This window comes from Trichoderma harzianum, assembly GCF_003025095.1.
Source record: "Trichoderma harzianum CBS 226.95 unplaced genomic scaffold M431scaffold_1, whole genome shotgun sequence".
Classification (NCBI taxonomy): domain Eukaryota; kingdom Fungi; phylum Ascomycota; class Sordariomycetes; order Hypocreales; family Hypocreaceae; genus Trichoderma; species Trichoderma harzianum.
Genome location: NW_020209249.1, coordinates 1,621,802 through 1,641,188, shown reverse-complemented (window position 1 = coordinate 1,641,188; position 19,387 = coordinate 1,621,802). Strand labels below are relative to the sequence as shown.

The following is a 19,387-nucleotide window of genomic DNA, read 5'->3' as shown; positions in this document are numbered from 1 at the left end:
TCAGACTGTTTGTCGTGGTGACCCTGTCTCGGCATCTTGGAACATGTGAGCATTATCATCCTCCACCATCTGCACAATGCCGTGAGCAAACCACGAAGGATTACGTAGAGCCTGAGGCTGTGCAAACAAAAACTTGGTCGAGTCGACACATGGCGGCCTCCCAAGAAAAAGAGACCAGAGCCAAGTTGAAGGACGAATGAGATAACATGGAATCAGCGGGAATGGAGTTTGCTGGCCACTCATGGCGGTTGTTAGTCCTGCTTTTGCCCAATGGGGTGTAGAGCTGACAGCGAAAGGGTTGTTTGATAGTTTTGACGGCCTTGCCTCCTCCACATCCTTATTGCTGTTAAGCTTGTGGAAGTTGGCATGTCCTGGTAAAGCCGAAATCCATCACGTTTGTTAGCGGGCTGCCACAGTGACATTCGCACAGCACACCTACGAAGGTGGCCAAGGTGATGCCATTAAGAGGCTTTCGAATCACCGTTCGAATGTGAGTTTTAGAAGTTCACTTGTCAAGTACATATTGTTCAATAGAAAGTGTAGGTGTTTTTATGAGCACCTAGAGTTATAGCAGTTAGCATGTCAGAGTACTATTTATGACTGCCTAATATTCCATACCTGAACAATGATTCCATGAATCTAGAAAAAAAAAAAGACCCTTAGAAACAGAATGCCCGGTACTTGGAATGGGCACCTACTGGCTCTAGTGCTGCCAAGTACCTGCTAACGCTCTGTAGATCAAGCTGCGCCGCTTTCCATTACGCACTTGGTCGATTGCTGAGCAGCAGCAAACCGCAACCGTTCCCGTTATTACTGCATTCATACTAACTCGTCGCGCATCCCCAGACTGCCTCAAGCAATCAAGGTACTTCAACGGAGCCCGCGGAGTACTTTGGAATAATGCGCGACTGCCACTGCATCTCTTGGTACCACATCATGTATCGCACCAAAGCTTTGGACCCTTGCTCGGCTCGATTTAATGGGAAATGCAGCGGCTAATGCATGTACCAGATACTCCAATTTTCGCGGGACCAGGAAAACGATGGCAAAGTCGCATCTCCTCATCGTTGGGCTTGTTGGAGAAAAAGAAACTTGGGCAGGCAGCCGCGGGATTAAAGCCGAAGAGGATTGATTGTCAAAGGCCGACAAACAATATTGAGGACCGGAATATTGCAGCGCAGTTGGCAAACAATAACAAGATAGATTGAAATAAAAAGAGAACAAAGGTACACTTACCCCGGCGCAAGTCTCCGCGGATTAGACGCATCATCCTATCTACAAAGTACCTAGTCTGGTAATCTCCGAGGCTCTGGCGCAGTATCGAGGCAGCATTGACATAGTCGCAGCTTTTGTTACAGGCTAGTTTAGGTGCTGGCACAGGTTACAGACTTGCAACCCCCAGCCCAAAAAGCTCGAATACTGCAACCACCAACAATCCTCGCTTCTCCCACTCTCAATCCTCTCAACTCGCCAACTCCTTCAATCTTGCAGCCTGGTTTGGGTTTCTTTCTGTCTCCTCTCCTCTCCTCTACCAAATTCGACGAATACCCGCCTCGAACCGAATGACGCTTGCAATATCCCGCTCTTGATTCCGTTGCCTCTTTGTCCTCCGCTGTGCCCCGCAAAACCTGCCCAACGCGCTTCCCATCATCCGTGCTTCGCGATTTTCTACCAACGACGCCTGAGGAGACATAATTTCGCCCAAGATGAAATCCATGAAGGGCCTTTCTATGAATAAGATGCTGGGGAGCATCAGGAAAAAGACTAGTATGAGCTCATCCCTCCCTCCCTTCCCTCTTGAGCCGGCGACTTTCCACATGTTCACGATGGGCGCCAAGGCCATGATGCGATATCCTCTGCACATTTCCCTGGACCACCCGAGAAGCTGGAAATGCTAACTATCCCTTCTTTTATGATCGACAGGTAGCACAGATCGTTCAGCTGCCACGACACCAGGGGACACCCCCGAAGTAACGGCCCATAACAGCGTGGTATGTTTCGGTTCGGCCTGTTGCTGTGTCTACGGCGCAACGGCTTGTTGGGTTTGGCGCGCAACTTTGGACTAACCGAACCTTTCCAGAAAGCATTTTGCGAATCTGGCGGAACCGCAAAAGTACGTAATCCTAACGAACTCCCTTCAACTCCCTCATAGCAATGCCCACTAACCGACGCTTGCTTCGAACAGAGCGATGAAGTGCTTTTCCTCCCCCCGATTGTCGATGCCGCCGAGTCTTCACCCACCGCCGCTGCCGAATGCGCACGCATCATCAGGAAATACATGTCCAAGGAATATTCCTCGCGGCCGTCATGGCAGTACAACGCCATCATGCTGATGCGGATACTGGCCGACAACCCGGGCGAGACGTTTACGAGGAACCTCGACACCAAGTTTGTAGACACAACTCGGGCGTTGCTCAAGGGCACAAAGGACAACAGTGTGCGCCAGATTCTTATGGATACACTGGATGACTTTGAACGCACCAAGTTTTACGACGAGAACTTGACCCTGATCATTACGCTGTGGCAGGAGGAGAAGGAAAAGGCGATCAAGCAGCATGGAGTATGTGACGGACACAATTGATCCCATTCTTTTCTTTGTGGTCCAAAGAGACGGCCAACTAACATGGAGGAATAGGGTCGAGCACCTACACTACCCCAGCGCCCTCCGCAGTCAGTGGCGCCTGATAACGGATATTCACAAAACTACTTCTCTAGGCATCACAGCAACCACCGGCTGCCCGAACCCGTCGAGCTGACTAGCCGGCTGGAAGAGGCGCGATCGTCCGCAAAACTACTGGAACAGCTTGTCATCAACACACCGGCAGTGGAGTTGCTTGAGAATGAGCTCATCAGGGAGTTTTCAAACCGATGCCTGAGTGCTTCAAGGAGCATCCAAGGCTACATGGTGTCGACCGATCCCGCGCCAGACAACGACACCATGGAGAGCCTCATCGACACCAACGAACAGCTGCAGACTGCGCTTAGCCAGCACCAACGTGCTATACTTAGCGCCCGAAAACAGCTTGGTCTCAACGAGCGATCCGAGAACCCATCGCCTGCCCCTGAGCAGCAATCACTTCACGGCTCCAATGGCGTTCAGGGATGGCAGGTCCCCAATGCATCGTCATCTAGATCCAGCCCCGCCCCTCCCAATGTCTCAGTTGGTAACGGAAAGGGCAAAGACACCGACCTTTACAGCCCTCCGTCCCATCCTCCGCCAAACAATGGCAAGCAGCTGGACCCGGGCCGCGGCAGGGCTCCTCCCCCGGAGTCCGAGCCTGTCGTAGATCCATTCAGTGACCCGCAACCAGGTGGTGCCAGCTCCAATGGTCATCTGGCCGTCATGGACGAGCCTTTCCACCCTGGCTTTGGATTGAACAACCACCGGGATGGCTCGTCAACACATGGCACCACTGGGTCCGGTGTCGCTTCCGAGAACCATTCGACACACAATTTACAGCCTGATTACCAGGTATCAGACGACGAGGACCTTTACACCTCTCCTCCGAAGAGCAGCAAGGAGCCCATGTATCGATATTGAGTAAGCGAATTGAGAGCGAATTGAGAGTAGAAGAACCGGGATTTACACACCAGTATATTTGCAGATGGGTATACACAGAAAATCGCAGGAGCGTTTGGGAGACGGAGGATTTCTTTTTTTGTTTTTATATATTTCCCAGCACTTTACCGTGCTAGTTAGGCATCGTTTGGCTACAAGTCTTCCTTTTCCCTCCAAATAACCAGATCCGTTTGCTATTCCCCCTTTTCATGACGAAATACCACTGCAACGTTGAGCAAGCGTGAGAGCGTTTGATATCTTTTTGTATTTATTACATACAAATTCGCAATTTGGCAAGTCAAAGTAGCGTCGAGTTGATAGTTTCTGAACATCAAATCACGTTTGTTGCTTGAGTGACGCTGAATCTGATGACCCCTTTCGGGTTCGCTCAGATTCATCTTGGACAAGAAGTGGATGAGACGTAATCTATGGGTTGATACGTGAGGAAGGTAATGTTTGTTTGCAATTCAGGATTCTATGAAGGTGATGGATTTGATATTGACCTAGTGGCCTCCAAAATCTGGGTGTCTTGATTCTGCCCTCTTGGGCTGGCCACCGCTTGCCAAAACAACAACCACACCTTCTCTCCTTGTATCAATTTCTCCCTCCTTCATAATACTTCAAAACCAGAGCCAAATTATCGACATCCATCGTATCGTCATGGCTATGCCCAAGATTCGTTTAATGACAGCCTCTCAAAATTGCACTGCTTGCAATACCGTTTCTGAACATGCAAACTTTCAACCGGATTTTCGAGCAGCCTCTTGTGCAGGAGCCTGAAATCTGCGAACAAACTTCCTACGTAGGTGGTTTGTTGGGTGCTGTGGCTTTCCTCGGTGGTTCTATTCCAACTTCCTCTTCTACTGTGACTCAAGTAGACCGGCCAGGAATCGTCATCTCAAATGACGGGGGATTCCAATGGCATCGCTGCGAGTCAAAGTCGGTCCGCCTTGAACAAACCACCTGGATTACAGATCACGATAAGCTAGAAGCTATTTTCAGATGTATACTGTGATTTTCTGTCTCCCAGACAAATAATCCCACTGCATATGTTGTGCGGCGCCGAAGGGACCTGACTATTTGGCCAAGTTTGAGAGTCAAGATTCCTACTATTACCAGGGATATCGGCGAGACTTGCAAGATAGTCCGGCCTAATATCATCCATCTCTTGGCACTGGATATGCTAGGAACCCTGACCATAGTCGTTAATAGTACTAATGCTAATGAAAGATCTGCTTTCGCTACAGACAAAAGGCACGATTCTTTGCTCTTACTCAATATTACCACCAGTTGAGAAATTCCCGTCGCGAGAACGCGCAACGCACATCTATTGGTTACTCGGAATACAAGGTTATACCATGATTGCCTCAAACTTGACGAGAACAGCAGTACATCAAATTCTCTAGGCAACGGCTGGCAGGAAAACATAGCAAAGCATTTACTTCGCAGTAGTTGCTCGGGGATTTCCAAGCTACTTTATCTCGAAGAAAAGAGAGGTCCTCTAAAGAATAAACAGTATCGTGCAATGTTTTCTCTAATACCCAAGAAATTGAGAACCAGTGGCCTGGACTTGGGCCTTTATCAACGCCATCTCTCTGTGGCGTCCGCGGCGCCAAAGAAGCTAAAACCTCATTGAACGATATGTCTTCCTCCCAACTGCTGGATGTACCATGATAGATTGAGGGTAACAGAGACATGAATATCCTTTCCGGCTGTATGCTGATGGAGAAATAGATGCTTTCCTTCAATCCGACTATCTGACTCGCTGTCATACAGCCGCACCCAGGATTCAAGATGTGATATCGAGAGAAATGGGATCCAACAGTTCCATTATACAGGGGCAAGAGTTAATTCCAGCCAACAACATTCAAATCGATATACAGTTTATACTAGCGTTAAATTATGTTGAGTAATAAAGGCTATCTACTCTCTGTTGTTATTGTTTATTTGTTTATATTTATATTTACCGTTCGCCCCCCTCGTGGGGTTTGCCAGTCAAGCCTGATCCAGCTCTGTCTTTTGTCCTTGCTCATATATTCCCGTGAGAACATTGTGCAATACTTTTTGTCCTACTCTTCTTGATGATTATCACATTGTGATATTTAGGTACACGACATGTTTATCTGGAATTCCAATGCAGCCAGCGTTCTGGCCATATCGGCTGTTGCGTGCACAACAATGGGCAGAACATTCGATTCCAGCAACTTGAAATGCATTCCATCCCCCAGTAGCGAGTTCAAGGCGATTTATAAACGGTTTGCTCCAGAAGTGGCCGTTGATCGAATCTTAGGTCGCAGGTTTGCCCAGCAGATTGGTATTAGTGTATATGTACACATTGTGGCAAGCTCGCAGAATGAGACGGACGGATACCTAAGCGTAAGTCGCACTCAATTCCTCCTGCTGCGAGTCAGGTCTCCCTGAGCTCCTTTATCTACCCCCCTAAAAGTCTTCTTACCTATGGTTCAACACTAAAGCAACGAATAGGATGAGACTATCCACAGCCAATTACAAGTTCTAAGCTCCGACTACCAGCCGGCCAATATATCCTTCACCCTAAAAGCCATAGACAGAACCATCAACGAGACGTGGGCTAATGGCACCAATCTTGAGCGCATGTGGAATGATGTTCGTAATGGCAGTTATAATGATCTGAACCTTTGGTTCATTCCCAAGTTCCATACCCTTGGTCTTTGTACAGTTCCCACCGCGGGCGATGACCTTGATTCAGCCCTCTTGCAAGACGGCTGCACCATTCGCTCAGATACTGTCCCTGGCGGCAGCTTAAACAACTATAACCTCGGAAAGACACTCACGCACGAGGTTGGTCACTGGTTAGGACTCCTCCACACTTTTGAAGGGGGATGCGAGGGCGATGGCGACTTCGTTGATGATACGCCTGCGCAGGCGTCTCCCTCGAACGGATGCCCTGATGGGAGAGACTCTTGCCCTGACAAACCAGGCCTGGATCCAATCCACAATTTCATGGATTATTCGTACGAGTACGTCCTGAATATTGCTCTTGCTCTTGCTATTCTTTATCTAAGTGATCCATTCGACTGACTTGACTCCGCAGCTCTTGCTACAAAGAATTTACGCCTGGCCAAGTGGATCGAATGAGGAGTGTTTGGAGCGCATATAGAGAATGGGCAGCACACGATCCATAGCTATGGACTATTAAGTCGTGTACATGCAAGAGTTTGTAACACTTTAGGACTTGTAGGATGTATATATGGCCGATAGAGGAGTTATTTAGAAGGCCCTCTCTTTATATAGAAAAGAATCGACATTAACCAAAACCACATCCAGGGCCGCCCGGTATTACATTTTACGCCTCTAGCTGTTTACGAATTTTAGCATGGGCCATGGCATCTTGCAACCTTGAACCACTTTACCACGGAGTGACCGAAGAATGAACAAAGAATAAGTGTTCGAATTGACGCTTTGTTCCAGAAAAAGAACGGGAGCTGGTTACCATCTAACAACCACTAAAAATACAGTAACAAACGAATACTAAAAGAAATCCTGCAACAAGGCAAAGCCTTTGACAAGTTTCTTTCATTGTCCTGCTAGATTCACCCGCGCCGGATACATGTGCCTTGATTATTAGTTCATAAAGAGCGAAGCCCATACATTTAATCATGCTTACCACTGTTCCTTTGGACGCATATTGAGGCAAAGTACGAAGCCCACCATTCGCTCCCCTCTCTCTCGTCAGTACTATGCCATTACACGTGTCTAATTTGTCATTTCATACAAACAGCCAGACGATATGCGAAAACAAACGGACGAAACGCTAGAACCAACGCAGATCATGCATGAAACGTTACAAATGATGTTGGAATTGATGGAAAAGTTGGGATTCAAACCGCAAGATATCCATCAAGATCAAGGGATGAAGATGGACCAAGCAGAGGCCCCTGCCCTCCGCGATGAGAGAATAGCCAACCTATATAAGGGCTATCACGACATGGTTGAGCACAAGAATAGGCTAGAGAGAGCCCTTGCTTTGTTGGAGAGACAGGATGCTGAATCGCTGAAGCAACCGGATCGACGGAAGACAGCACGTACTCGCAAACCGCCCCGAAGAAAGGGAAATAAATGGACAAGACCAAAGCGGCATTAGCAACGCTTTTTTTTTTTTTTTTTTTCAAAAGTCTACCAACGCCCATTTTATTGGAAAGAATTCAATAGAGGGTTGTAGGCCAGAGTATTGGTCGCTGTTTCTAAACGCACCGAGATACCATCCATGTATTCGTCACTTCCCATAGAGCCTCGTGGGTATACATGCACATCAAAAGGGTAATTAGTCTCGAGCAGATGCTAGATCCATACAGAATCGATATCATAGTAACATTTCCAAGCCAGAAATATTACAATTTCTGCCATGACCGAATACACAGTCCGAACCCCTGGGTCTTGGTCCTCCTCACGTGATTGTATTTGGCTATCTTTGCTTTGCAATCCCACACCTGCGTTTCTACTTTTCATCATCTGTCAACAAGTGGCCAAAGCAGCCGATTTATCAACGCCAAATGTATGGCCTTCTTGAACACGTCTTTGAAAACATCCAGAATCAGATACCAAGATAATGGAAGGGCAGCTCTTCATGCTACGCCATACGGCCGTTCTCTTACCCGTGACCTGTTTCCCCCACGCCCTCTATTGTTGAAGAGCGTTTTATTCACAAACATTGGCATCATCGGATCGTCGTCTTCTTTCCTCTTTTCGAATCATGAGGCTGACGAAACGTACCATACTCAATAGGCCAACGAAACGAATTCGAGCCCAGCACAACCTCTGTGTCCGATCCTCAGATGGTCATTTGGAGATCTATCCAACATAATTGCCCAATCCTACTTTTGGAATAATTGTCTTTCAAACACCCAAGACAGAGCTCGACACTTGCCGAAGCGAAGATAGCAAGCCGGCCTTGGAGCTATACCGGAGCCCAACTGCGATTGATAATTATACCACCAATACGAACTACAGTCACGGCAGCAGCGCTACATGTGCAGGGAAACACCAAATAAGGCTCCTCGTCTACGAGTAGAGCAAAATGCAAGACTTCATGGGCGCTAGATGCTGTTGGCAGGTCTACCTTCGTGGACCTGAAGATCCATACACAATCGAGCTTCCATTCATTCTGAATAGCCATAATATATACATACGAATCTTGTCGAGTCTCCTCCAAAATCCAAGAACTTTCCCGGCCTTTTTTAATCGGATACACTCTGGCAGAATGTGTTTCAATGCATTCTCGCCAAGTCCAGCATCCGCCCCTCCACCCTTCAGCGCGTCTTCAACTCTTCCCTGTCACCTCCGAGTCTTTGAATCATCGTTCGCTAGCTACTCCTAGTCCTGGCAGCGGAGAGATTTGATTCCTTGCGGAGTGTCCGTGCAGCAAAGATTGGGCTGAAAGAGGTTGTTGGCAGTGCAGGTAAGCTGTACTTCTTGGCCACTGCAGCCAGTGCCGGTGTATACCTGGCATACAGTGTCCTCACTCTGACTGACTGAGCCTGCAACGACATTATCGACGAAATCGAAGCAATCGACAGCGTTGTTGTAGGTTGCATAGCGCGAGAACGAGATACCATCCTCGACTTGGTCTTCGCACGTCTGGCTGTTCCAGAGGACGTACTTCTCGGCCGCAACCCACGCGGGGAAGAAGAGGGCAACGGTCCAAATGACAGATCGCATATTGACTGGCGTAACGAGTTGTTGGAGAAGAAGTCGACTTCAGAAACGAACGATATGGATAAGAATAGAGGCCAGGGAAATCTTGAGCTGTGGAATAGAGAATAGACAAGATTATATACATGATCAGTTGGATCAATAATCATAAGGCTAAATTATATAAGATATCTATTTTCAGTACACCAGACATAATAAGCTTAATGGTGGAAATACTCCGCAGAGTGTAACAATGGCAGTCTTTGGCCTGTTAAGTCCACAGCAGACAAATTATTTCCCACCAAACATCCTGATCTCCTGCATCTCCTGCCTAAAGCACTTTAGGAACGTAACATTGAGCGTTTGTAAATGCAAGCTAGTTGCAGATACCGATGCTTAGGATCATCCGAAAGCTGTCCGAAAGCAACTCTCCGGGGGAACCAGGTTCCGAGTTGAACGCCCGTTCGTCACCACCGCTTCGAACAACAGGGCTTTCGGAGCATTTGAAGAAATCGGTCGATTATCATCCATCCTACGGTCCTTATTTGATCCTCTTTTTCAAAAGACCACACTAGCACATAGTGACTAAGACTGTGCATGCAGGTCCAAGCATTTCCCACAGACGTCTTAATTAACATTCCCATCTTTTATTTTACGCAATGATATTTTTGTTGTTGTCTTGTCGTTTTCCCTACTGAGTGAGTTCTGCTGCTAAGCTGGCGGCCCAACTCGTTGCAGTTAGCTTGTCGTCACTAATAAGCCGAGCCCGTGGCCCATTGGCCAAAATGGCGCCAAAACTTCCCTCTTTGGAGCGACGACCAAAGGGACGAGCCGTTATTAGCGGGACATTTATTTTAAACAAATTCCAATAAGCAGCCTATTCCCAGCAATATCATGTTCGACACAGCGATGGATGCAAAATAATCGACAAGAAAGAGAAAGAAATTTTAATGAATTTCAAAGGCTAATAAATGCCTCTAGATGTAATGTTGTTATCAGATACTTATCAACTAAGCCATTCTTGCCATGTTATTTTCAGTGACGGTCTTTCCTCCCTTTCTGGCGCCTGCCTCCAGCTGTCTCCCACTTTCCTTCTCCGCCTTGCGGCACAAGCCACGTAGCGAAAGAACAGGAAATAAGACCAAAGGCAGATTTATCTTCAGCGTTTGAAAAACTTCATCCAAGACAAAAATCTCTCGCCTCCAGCATCCTCGATCCTACAATCTTCATCAGCATCAACATCTCGTTTCGACTCCCTAAGCAGCACCACCTAAAAAAGCGTCGTCACAAAGGAGACTCTTGTTTTCATCTCCTTCATTTCCAGGTAGTAAGCCATCATCAGAAGAGATTTTCTTTCATTCTTACACCCTTGATCTCTCGCTGATGACCTCCTTTTTTCTCTAGTGTCGTTAAAGCAGATTCCTACAATGGGTGATTCGGATTATGATATCGATGATTTGTTTGACGATCTTCTACAGCTCCCCCCAGAGCTTCTGCTGGTGGTAATAGATATGGTAAATCATCTCCAGGACTGGCTACGTGGATTGGTGCACGACGACATGCCTATGAACGCGCCCGACTTGATTTTAGATCCATACGAATTGCTAGATTACCTCCCCAGATACACTCCGAATTCATGGGGCTTTCCACAAAACCATAGAGCTCACGTCACTGGTCGATACCAATACATCCAGCAACCGCCAGCTCGACGAAGCATAGCCTAATGAAAGCCGTATCATACCTTTTCGGTGTCTCTTCAGCTGGAAACGCCACACTAGCCACCTGAAGCAGCATCTCACGTTGCCTTCTCTCCTGGAATTTACCCCCTGAAGACCAAAGTCACTCTACCTTGCGTCAGAGACGGTTGGACAGAGCAAAGCACCGGGTTCTAACTTCATTCAGCCATAAATGTCGCCTCCGAGAGCCCTAGAGAGGCGTTAGACGGGTGGATATGGCGATGTGTGGGTGGATGGGTTGGGGTGGCTCGATGAATGGATGTACTTCCTACTGGAAGAAACTCTTTTTCAGCTAATAACGAGGTATCTCTGGGATGTGACTCGAGTCCTTTGACCGTCCAACACCAACACTCCATAATCATACTGAATGAAGCATCCCGTGCTCACATCAGCGTGCCAACATGACATCTGACGAGGTCCACGAGACTGACAGAGGCAAATTTCTCTCGATGATTTCATGTTGGGTAGGATACATGCTCTGCCAACAACGACAAGTCCCTTCTCCGAGACAAATGGAGAAGACTCCACGCTCGGCCACGCCGGCGTCGAGCCCCTTTAGTTCTCGTCGTAGTCCTCCTAGTCCTCTTCTTTCCATACTGTACCAGTTCCGCCCCATAGACGCCTCGATCAAACGAGGCGCCAGCGGGCTCTTTCCCTTCCTCGTTGTCGGGCCTCGGGCCTTTTCGGGCGGCCCCGTGCTCAAAGGCATCAGTCGACGGGGTGGCAGAAGAAGTACGTGGAGGATATTTGGATAGAGTTCAGGTTGGCTGTGGCGAAAAGTGTGAAGGCCGCCTCCTGAGTCTGCATACCGAGGCATCTCAGCCCCTGTTAGCTCAGCCTTGACCAAACCAGTTGTAGATACCAAATGCCGGAAATGGAATTTACGCAAAGCATAGCAGAAAGAAGTAAACGTAGTTTATTGATAGTTAAAGGAAGAAGAGGAAAATGGTGAAGCTTCGACGAGGTGGCCGCCGGAAACGTCATTTGCATTCCAGTCGCGGCCCCGACGATCTGGCTCATGCAGGTACCACTTCCGGCAGAGTAGCATTGCGGAAAGCCAATCTCAAACCCTTTTTTCCTTTAAATAGCGTTTCCCAAGAAAGGCCCATCCATTTGGATTTTTACAAAGGAGCTTGTGAATTCTCTTGTACTGGCTGCGATCCTACGATGTGTTATCAGTGACTGCTTACACCACTGATTTTACGGCGGCTTGATGACGGAGGAATGAAAAAAGGGGGAGAAACCAAGACAACAGATACTTGTTCCCCTCATTCCCAACGTAAATTTTCAAGTACCTGCTATGATTGCAAGAGCATTTTGGGTATTATCGCCTGCTGGAAAGTAACTTTGAAAAAAAGAAATTCGAGTAGATAAAGAGGTACTCCTGGGAGACCACAGTTGCAAAGCAGGTGCGACTGCCTCAAATTCGTTCATGTAGAGTTTGGTGTTCCCCATAGGTACCATCTGGCCAGAACGACGCAGTGATGGGTGCTTTGCGTGCTGTTCTATACTTGCCAGCTACTTGATGCCTCTGTTCACACCCTCACTTCAGAGTTCCTTCTCTCGACCATATTTCTTCCTCTCTCATTTCCTCTCATTCTCTCGTCCATCACAATCATTCTTTGCTTCTTCGCAGTTTTAGAAATATAAATGTACTCATACGTCACAGCAGATCGGATTTACCGTCCATCGCACACTTCGGATTTACTTCTAATGTCTCAGCTCCTCCAGATTGTTTTGTCTCAGCCACGGTCTCAGCTGCTCAGCTCACTACCACCAAGACAAGCCCATTAAGCCACAATCCCCCATATACTTCTCGATGTACGGAGAACTGACTGCCTGCTCATCTAGTATCTTTGTACCTCGACTCGCCGGCTATTCCCTTGCCATGATTCGGATTCTCAGCCTCTCGAGACGCCACTTACCTCCCGCCTGGTCCTTTCTCCGGCCCGAACTGCGTCAAGTAGCCACGAGATACGGACTTTGTGCTCCAGCAAGGCGCCGTACGCACACGGCCATCGTTGCCCGTCTTCTCCCAAGTGCTCATCATGGCATCTTCCGAGAACGGCGGAAAGAAATGCCACCAAGTTTCACCCCCAATCCACCCAGTACTAGATACGGAGGAGACTGTTCTAGTTGGCGGACTAGTGGAACGGGGTAACAAACAGTACGTGCTCTTTCCAGTCATGAGAAGATGCTAGAAACTAACTCAAGCCAAGAGAAGAAAAAATACCAACAGTCACGCCCGTTTGTCAGCCGCCAGCCACTGCTCCCACTCCCCAAGTCTGCCTCTCCCCCTCCCCCGTTCTCTTCTCCGTGCTTATGCCGCTCGTCAGGTCTTGCCGGCAAACCAAAGCTGCAAGGGCACTCGAACTGATGGCGCGCTTGAGGCTCGCGGCCACAAGAAGCCGTTCCGCTGCCGCCGGCGACGAAGTTTATTGCCTCACAAGTCCCACCCGTCTCGTGCGCTGCCTGTCAAGCGTCGGTCCGCCTGGGTGAGGCGGCGAGGCCCTAAGGTGTACTGGGACCCTCCTTGTTCTTGACCGAGAACTGGGTCGTGGTCCTGCTGACTCGCCCCCTAAGTGTCTTTGCGGCGTCAGTCGTCACCCCTATTGTCTCTATTGAACTCTACTAGATCCAACAGGGACACCCTTTCGCGTTCTCGCACCCTAGGAGGCAAAATACAGCCTCGTGTTGTATCTGGATGCTTTTCTCTGCCTCACTTTGCCTCCTTTTCTCACGTCCCCTCATCACGGAGGTGTACTTCTCCCCCACGCCAGCAAGTGCTTCCAAAGACATCTGTCGAATCAGCTCCGTGCGGTCCAGAAGCAGGCGTGACTCTAGCTTTGAAAGAAAGAAGAGTATCCTGCCTGAAGCAAAGCCGCACCAAGTTGGTTCATCTAAGAACACTCGCGGTACAATCTCCGTCCACCCCTCTGAAGCCCGAAGCCCACCACCCGAATCATGCTTGACTTCATGTTGCTCGGCTACTTTGATTCTAGCTTGTCCCTAATGCTTTCAATTTCGTCTTCCACCCCTCGATTCCGTCTCGTCACTGCACTGGCTGGGCGACTAGCCAAGTCCATTCTCTCTTAGCCTTGCCTCCTTAGCCTCGTCACAGTACTAGGAACTCTTACTCCCAACGAGTCGCCCCAAATCAAGTCATATCCTTTCACCCTATCACCCCCCCTTTCAGCACGCTGTGAAGCCACTAAAGGCAATCAGTCCAGAGATGTCATGCATTCTGTTTGACTCGGGTTTTCTTCTCGCTCGGGCTTTAATTTCCAAACGCTACCCAAATCTGAAGCTGTTCGGCTAGGTTCATCGCCAGCGCTTCCAGTATGGCAGAGCCTCCAAAATGATAATCAAACCTGTCTCGTAAAATCAAACAAAACACAAGCACAAATGACGAGCCGAAATTATCATACACGGCTCTTCCCCCCCTAAGAGCTCCCTAGCCCTTCCATGTTCCCCTAGCATCCGTCGTAGCAGGCAATAGCGAGGCGATCCGAGCGGTGCCGCGGGATCAAAGCCTCTAGCTCGCAAGCCGTCAAGTGCTGCTGCAATGAGCCGCCAGCCATAGTTAGGCCCAAATCTAGCCGACAATGCTGCCTGCTCTTGTCCAGCTCTCTCATCTCTTCAGGACTCGGAGACGGTGCATTTTGACCCGCGCAGTTGGTTGGCAACAAAAGATTTGCACCTGTGGGCATTTGAATGAGGGCATCCGTTTCATCACTGCCAATCATAGCAGCCTGCTGGGAGTCAAAGATGGACAAGGGGAGAAAAAAAATTCATTGACCCCTCCCTCCCTGTCTTCCCTAACAAACGAGACAGGGACCAGCCTTCTTTCTACTTGCATTGAGAACTCCGAGAACCCCCTTCGCCTCGTCTGATTCGATCACTGCGTCTGCAGAATGACGAGGACTAGGAAAAGACCCAGAGCCCCCTCCTCTGCTCAGCTGCCTACCTGTATCAGTGCTGTCACATTTCCCATCATCTATCGAAAGCCCCGTAAGTGCGAGTGTATGCAGCATGCGCGTCCAAAGTTGGGCTCATGAGGCTGGGCGGAGTAGTTGCAGGTAGGTGATTGCAGACCGACATTCTGTCTGCCCCCCATTTGTTTCTCAGCCGCGCATGCAGGTAATGCCAGCTGATCCCCTGCCACCCTGATTTCTTTCTTCAGATACCTTGCCTCTTTGTCTCTCTGCTTCTCCATCATTCTCGCTCTCCATTCCTCTTTGGTAGGGGTACACACATATTCTTCCTATTCACACTCTGGCTCGTGAGCAAAGTAAAGTCATCGCCAGGCATGAAAGATTGAAACCTGATGGGACAGCATCGACGTGTGCCGCCTGTCTCAGTGATGATTAGCTGCTTCCAGCGGCCAAAATTCAGTTTCCTCAGCCCATTCCTGTCTTTTCAGGGGGGATCCCACAGCCACCGAGTGGGCGGGAGGGGCCCCTTCATACTCACAAGCTGGAGAGCGAAGGAGAGCGGGGCTTTTTTCCCGTCTAGTCTCCATCTCTAGTCTCCATTTGCTTCATGTTAGTGCATTCTGACCTTAACATGGGGGCGTGTATTCTCTCCAGTTGAACACAGGCCGGTAAGCAGACAAATTTCGTCCCTTACCAAGAGCGGCGAGCCGCGCCGGATCAGGACAACCCGGCTTCTGCTAGGTTCAACCAACATGGGCAAGGCCAGGACAATACGTGTCGACCAGCTGCATTCACTCTCGTCCAACAGCACCATCGTCATCGCCCGAGGACCCAATGGCACACGTGTGGACGGCAGACGAGGCGGCAAGGCATGGTAGTAGAACATGAATTAGCATTCTGTATGGACGGCTAACAGCGGCGCTGCAAACACATCATGAGCAAGACGAGACAGAGAAAAGAGAAGAAGTAAAAGACGAAGAGAAAAACAACTGACGTCTTGTTGATCGCACACTATAAGACAAAATCAAAAATTTCAGACAGAGTACCCTCCCTTACGCAGCCGCCCTCCGCCTGGGGTAGCTTCAACCAAGCCCATTCCGCGCCATATCCACCGAACCGTCAGCCAAGTCCAAGGCTTTTCTTTTACCGTTGACCCAACAGATGAATTTTGCCAGCCTGCCTCCAATGAGCCACATTTCCCCCATGCCCCTGTGACCCCCCGTGTGCCGTGTTGCTCGGGCTTGCCCTCAACGACAATGCCAGTGAAGCAAGAACCAATATTATTCCCAACGTGCCTCTGGTGTGGGAAAACAAAAGGGAAGAAGGAAAATGACAAGAAAAAAAAAAAGAACGGGCAGACAAGAGGGGAGGAAATATATCAAAATCATGTAATCGCGTAACTCAATCCCCAATCGTTCCAAACATGGTGTGCCGTGAGGCTATTCCGTCTTATCTGATAATAAAAAATGTTAAAAAGAAAATTTGTCCGGACAAGAAGCAAGCGAAAGAAAAAAAAAACACAACGAATTGAAGTTGAGGAAGCCCCTGGGCTGTCTCTTTTTCCTTTTTTTATCTTTAAAAAAGTGTATAGTGAGGTGGCAAATGTGCATGAACCCAAAGAGCACAGCTCTTCGCTTCAGTTTTGTTACAAGTTGAACGTTGGGGAGAGAAAATGCACAATCTGCAGAAACCACGCATGACCGGAGCGCCCAATGTCAGGAAGACATCAAAGGCGACAAAAGCAAAATCGAAATCGGACGTATCAATTGGTTGTATGTAAATTGGGTTCGTTGCCAGCCAGGGGAAGCTTTCGATCAATCGACCGGTTTTCTCTCCACATCTTCTTGTCGCCGTTTCGTCATGTCATACTCTCAAGGTTTCTCGGTGGAATACCTTGGGTGATTATCGTCGGCAAGAGGATGAGCTGGCGTATATTCACCGAATTTGGTAACATTGCAGCAGCAACCCGCATCCGATTCGACCTTGTCTCTTCACTTCGGACATTTAGCGAGAGGACTCTCTCTGGCTCTGGCCAGAGCCAGTATCTCGAGGACGGTTGAGGCGATCAATCATCGTTTTGTCAATGTCGTTCTTCTCCACGAGATTGCTGAGGCTCATGATGGAGGTCGATTGCTGCGACTGGTTGGCTGAAGGGCCCGAGCGTGCGGGTGTCGAGGAGCCGCTCGATCCGTTCTGCTGCGTGACAGGCGAACGACCATCGGCATTGCCAACACTAGCGGGATGGGGTAGCGCTGGGTTTCGGGGGCTGTGTCTCGCTGGGCCTGCGTAACGTGAATAGCTCAAGCTTCCGGGGCTGCTGTTGTTAGAGAGCTCGGCGGGTGATCTTCTTCGATGATCATCTTCCGCCACGCCAGCTCGAGGAGGAGGTAGCCTGTACGCATCTTCCGGATCTGGCGACGACCTTCGACGTCTTCTTCCAGTCAATTGGTCATCCCCTCTCAAATCTCCATAAGACGAATATGAGTCTGTAGGAGACTGGGCCTGCGGATGGTAATAAGCCCCAGGGGGTGGGTGTGGCGGACCTGCCGTCGGAGGATAAGGATGAGACGGGTGAGGCGGGTGATGGGGCGGGTGAGAGTGAGGGTGAGGGACGGCGCTTGGAGCCAGAGGCTGGCCGTATGCTCCGAATAGCTGCGTTCCCGGTGGCACACCTCCCGGGACGGCCGAGACGGGAATGAACGCTGTTGAGCTAGAAGACGAGACAGGCTGAAAGATGCACTCCTGGTTCATCCGAGCACAGTTTTGGCACTTTCCACCGGGGGCGTTCTGATGGCCACTGCAGCGGATCTGGGAAGGAGAGGCAGAGGGTTAGTTACTGGAAAGTGAACACATAAGACTGACAATAACAACACACTGGGATCGATCCACGCTGCGTGACAAACCTTTCGCTTTCGACAGTATCTGCATGCAATGGAAGTGCGCTGTCTAGGAGCTTCCCGTGGGCGCTCCATTCCGGGCTGGCCATAGTCTTGTCCGTAGGCAGGAGGGGGACGCGGGTAATCGTGAGGATAGCCATTATGGTGGCCCTGTGGGAGCCCTCGGTAGTAGTATTCAGAGGCATACTGGTCGTGGTACGCCGGGTGCGGAGGGGGGCGACGGTCATCGTAGTAGGCGCCTCGTGGCGGCTCGGGCGGAGGATAGGCAGACCGCATATCTGCCTGCGGTTGCAGAGGAGGGAGGTATGAGGCTGGCTGCTGTTGACTTCCAGGGGGCGGAGGATATCCATTGACGGCATTCGGAGACTCATAACGAGGATCGCTCACGTAGCCTCGGCCAGCTGGCGGCGGGGGACCGTAGCCGCTGGGCCGAGGGTCGTGGATGGACGGCAAAGTGACGGAGGTTGCCATGGTGGTTCGAGAATGAGGACTTCTGTCGGTATCCGAGTGAGGTGCGTCTCGAGAAGGGAGGTGGTGGTAGAATTGAGGAGGGGGTGGCTGGTGCTTGATATCCTCTGGCCGGTGCTGCTGAGGATACTCCTGGCGATGTCGATCCTCTGCCATGCTCTGTGGAGATGGATAGGAGAAGGAAGTGGCGGGACAGTGGAGAGTGTGCCGCCGATTATTAAGTGAGTCGAGTGATTCCAGAACCTCCAACCAATTCCCAATTGTTGGTGAGGAAGCGAAGGGGCATCTGGCGGGCCCGGATTGTTGAAACAAGGCACCGAGAACCAAAGTATTTTCAGTTTCGGAGACGACCTCGAAGCTCCTGACGAAAAGGAGGTGGTTCCGGGTCGTGACGAGCAGAGGGACGGAACAGAAAAGTTTGTCGAGAGGATAAGAGTAAGAGAAGAAGGCAATTGGAAAGTGAAATAGATTAAAAAGACAACAGCTTTGCCAGGGATAGAAAAGTAAATCAAGGCACTCGTGGTCAGCCTGTTATTTTTGAGGTTGGAGTGTGTGTGTGTGCGCTTTGGTTGACCACAGACGGAAAGATGTGGTGGCAGCGGTTGGAGGTGGCTGCAGTGGCTATATGTGCAAAGACGCAGGTGCCCCCCCAGAGAAACGCCACGCTAGAAGCGAAGACGGAGAGGCCAGAGAAGACGAGACACGCAGCAAACGGGACTAGCTGAAGACGAGCCAGGGCGTGCCGAGTTGTCTCTCGGTAGCTGGGTTGATGGGTTCAAGAAGACAAGGAGAGAGAGGGTCTCCGGTGTGGCAGAAAGGAGGAAAGAAGGGGGAAAGAAAGGAATCAACAGGAAAGGGAAAGGGAATAAAAGGCACTTGCGTTGGCTGACCCAAAGTGACTTTTCCCAGCAGGCTCAAGGTGGAAAAAAGAAGGGTTTTTGGTGGGGTGCGAGAGTGAAGGAGGGGGAACGAGATAAAAGAGGACGCAGGAAAAAGACGAGACGGCGGCGAGCGGGAATGTAAAGGCGGGCGGATGGCCCGGTGTCGTGCCGTTCCCAGCGCTGTGGCCCAGCTAAGGCAGGGCAAGACGCTAATGCTAGGGGCTAGTGGGTGCCCTTTCTA

At 49.8% G+C, this 19,387-nt stretch overlaps 7 protein-coding genes across 7 annotated transcripts; 5 read left to right on the top strand and 2 right to left on the bottom strand.

Annotated features, from left to right (window-relative positions):
• The first annotated feature begins 1,236 nt into the window (after window positions 1-1,236).
• On the top strand, window positions 1,237-4,033 carry M431DRAFT_103954 (hypothetical protein). Its single transcript, XM_024911535.1, has 5 exons — window positions 1,237-1,767; window positions 1,924-1,991; window positions 2,081-2,113; window positions 2,186-2,560; window positions 2,636-4,033. The coding sequence occupies exons 1-5, from the start codon at window positions 1,707-1,709 to the stop codon at window positions 3,539-3,541; spliced, it is 1,443 nt and encodes a 480-aa protein (XP_024780141.1). The 5' UTR covers window positions 1,237-1,706; the 3' UTR covers window positions 3,542-4,033.
• A 1,704-nt stretch (window positions 4,034-5,737) lies between these two features.
• Window positions 5,738-6,723, top strand: M431DRAFT_71077 (hypothetical protein; the record flags this gene model as incomplete). Its single annotated transcript, XM_024921855.1, has 3 exons — window positions 5,738-5,935; window positions 6,044-6,558; window positions 6,633-6,723. 3 exons carry the CDS (start codon window positions 5,738-5,740, stop codon window positions 6,721-6,723), a joined length of 804 nt encoding a protein of 267 aa, XP_024780140.1.
• Window positions 6,724-7,328: 605 nt separating this feature from the next.
• M431DRAFT_476949 (hypothetical protein) lies at window positions 7,329-7,682 on the top strand (the record flags this gene model as incomplete). Its single annotated transcript, XM_024915522.1, has 1 exon — window positions 7,329-7,682. The coding sequence occupies one exon, from the start codon at window positions 7,329-7,331 to the stop codon at window positions 7,680-7,682; it is 354 nt and encodes a 117-aa protein (XP_024780139.1).
• Window positions 7,683-8,911: 1,229 nt separating this feature from the next.
• Window positions 8,912-9,256, bottom strand: M431DRAFT_72403 (hypothetical protein; the record flags this gene model as incomplete). Its single annotated transcript, XM_024922022.1, has 1 exon — window positions 8,912-9,256. One exon carries the CDS (start codon window positions 9,254-9,256, stop codon window positions 8,912-8,914), a length of 345 nt encoding a protein of 114 aa, XP_024780138.1.
• A 1,170-nt stretch (window positions 9,257-10,426) lies between these two features.
• On the top strand, window positions 10,427-11,153 carry M431DRAFT_182273 (hypothetical protein). The gene has a single exon (XM_024913141.1). The coding sequence runs from the start codon at window positions 10,657-10,659 to the stop codon at window positions 10,951-10,953; it is 297 nt and encodes a 98-aa protein (XP_024780137.1). The 5' UTR covers window positions 10,427-10,656; the 3' UTR covers window positions 10,954-11,153.
• Window positions 11,154-13,308: 2,155 nt separating this feature from the next.
• On the top strand, window positions 13,309-14,311 carry M431DRAFT_502599 (hypothetical protein). Its single transcript, XM_024918172.1, has one exon. It carries the CDS (start codon window positions 13,670-13,672, stop codon window positions 13,976-13,978), a length of 309 nt encoding a protein of 102 aa, XP_024780136.1. The 5' UTR covers window positions 13,309-13,669; the 3' UTR covers window positions 13,979-14,311.
• A 2,593-nt stretch (window positions 14,312-16,904) lies between these two features.
• M431DRAFT_71332 (hypothetical protein) lies at window positions 16,905-18,421 on the bottom strand (the record flags this gene model as incomplete). The annotated part of the gene is made up of 2 exons (XM_024921886.1): window positions 16,905-17,708; window positions 17,804-18,421. The coding sequence occupies 2 exons, from the start codon at window positions 18,419-18,421 to the stop codon at window positions 16,905-16,907; spliced, it is 1,422 nt and encodes a 473-aa protein (XP_024780135.1).
• Between the last annotated feature and the right edge of the window lie 966 nt (window positions 18,422-19,387).

Coding starts and splice junctions, on each gene's coding strand:
- M431DRAFT_502599 (XM_024918172.1), top strand. CDS start 13,670: ATGCTTTTCTCTGCCTCACTTTGCCTCCTTTTCTCACGTCCCCTCATC.
- M431DRAFT_103954 (XM_024911535.1), top strand. CDS start 1,707: ATGAAATCCATGAAGGGCCTTTCTATGAATAAGATGCTGGGGAGCATC. Junction 1,768..1,923: donor GAGCATCAGGAAAAAGACTA/GTATGAGCTCAT, acceptor TATGATCGACAG/GTAGCACAGATCGTTCAGCT. Junction 2,561..2,635: donor AGGCGATCAAGCAGCATGGA/GTATGTGACGGA, acceptor ATGGAGGAATAG/GGTCGAGCACCTACACTACC.
- M431DRAFT_182273 (XM_024913141.1), top strand. CDS start 10,657: ATGGGTGATTCGGATTATGATATCGATGATTTGTTTGACGATCTTCTA.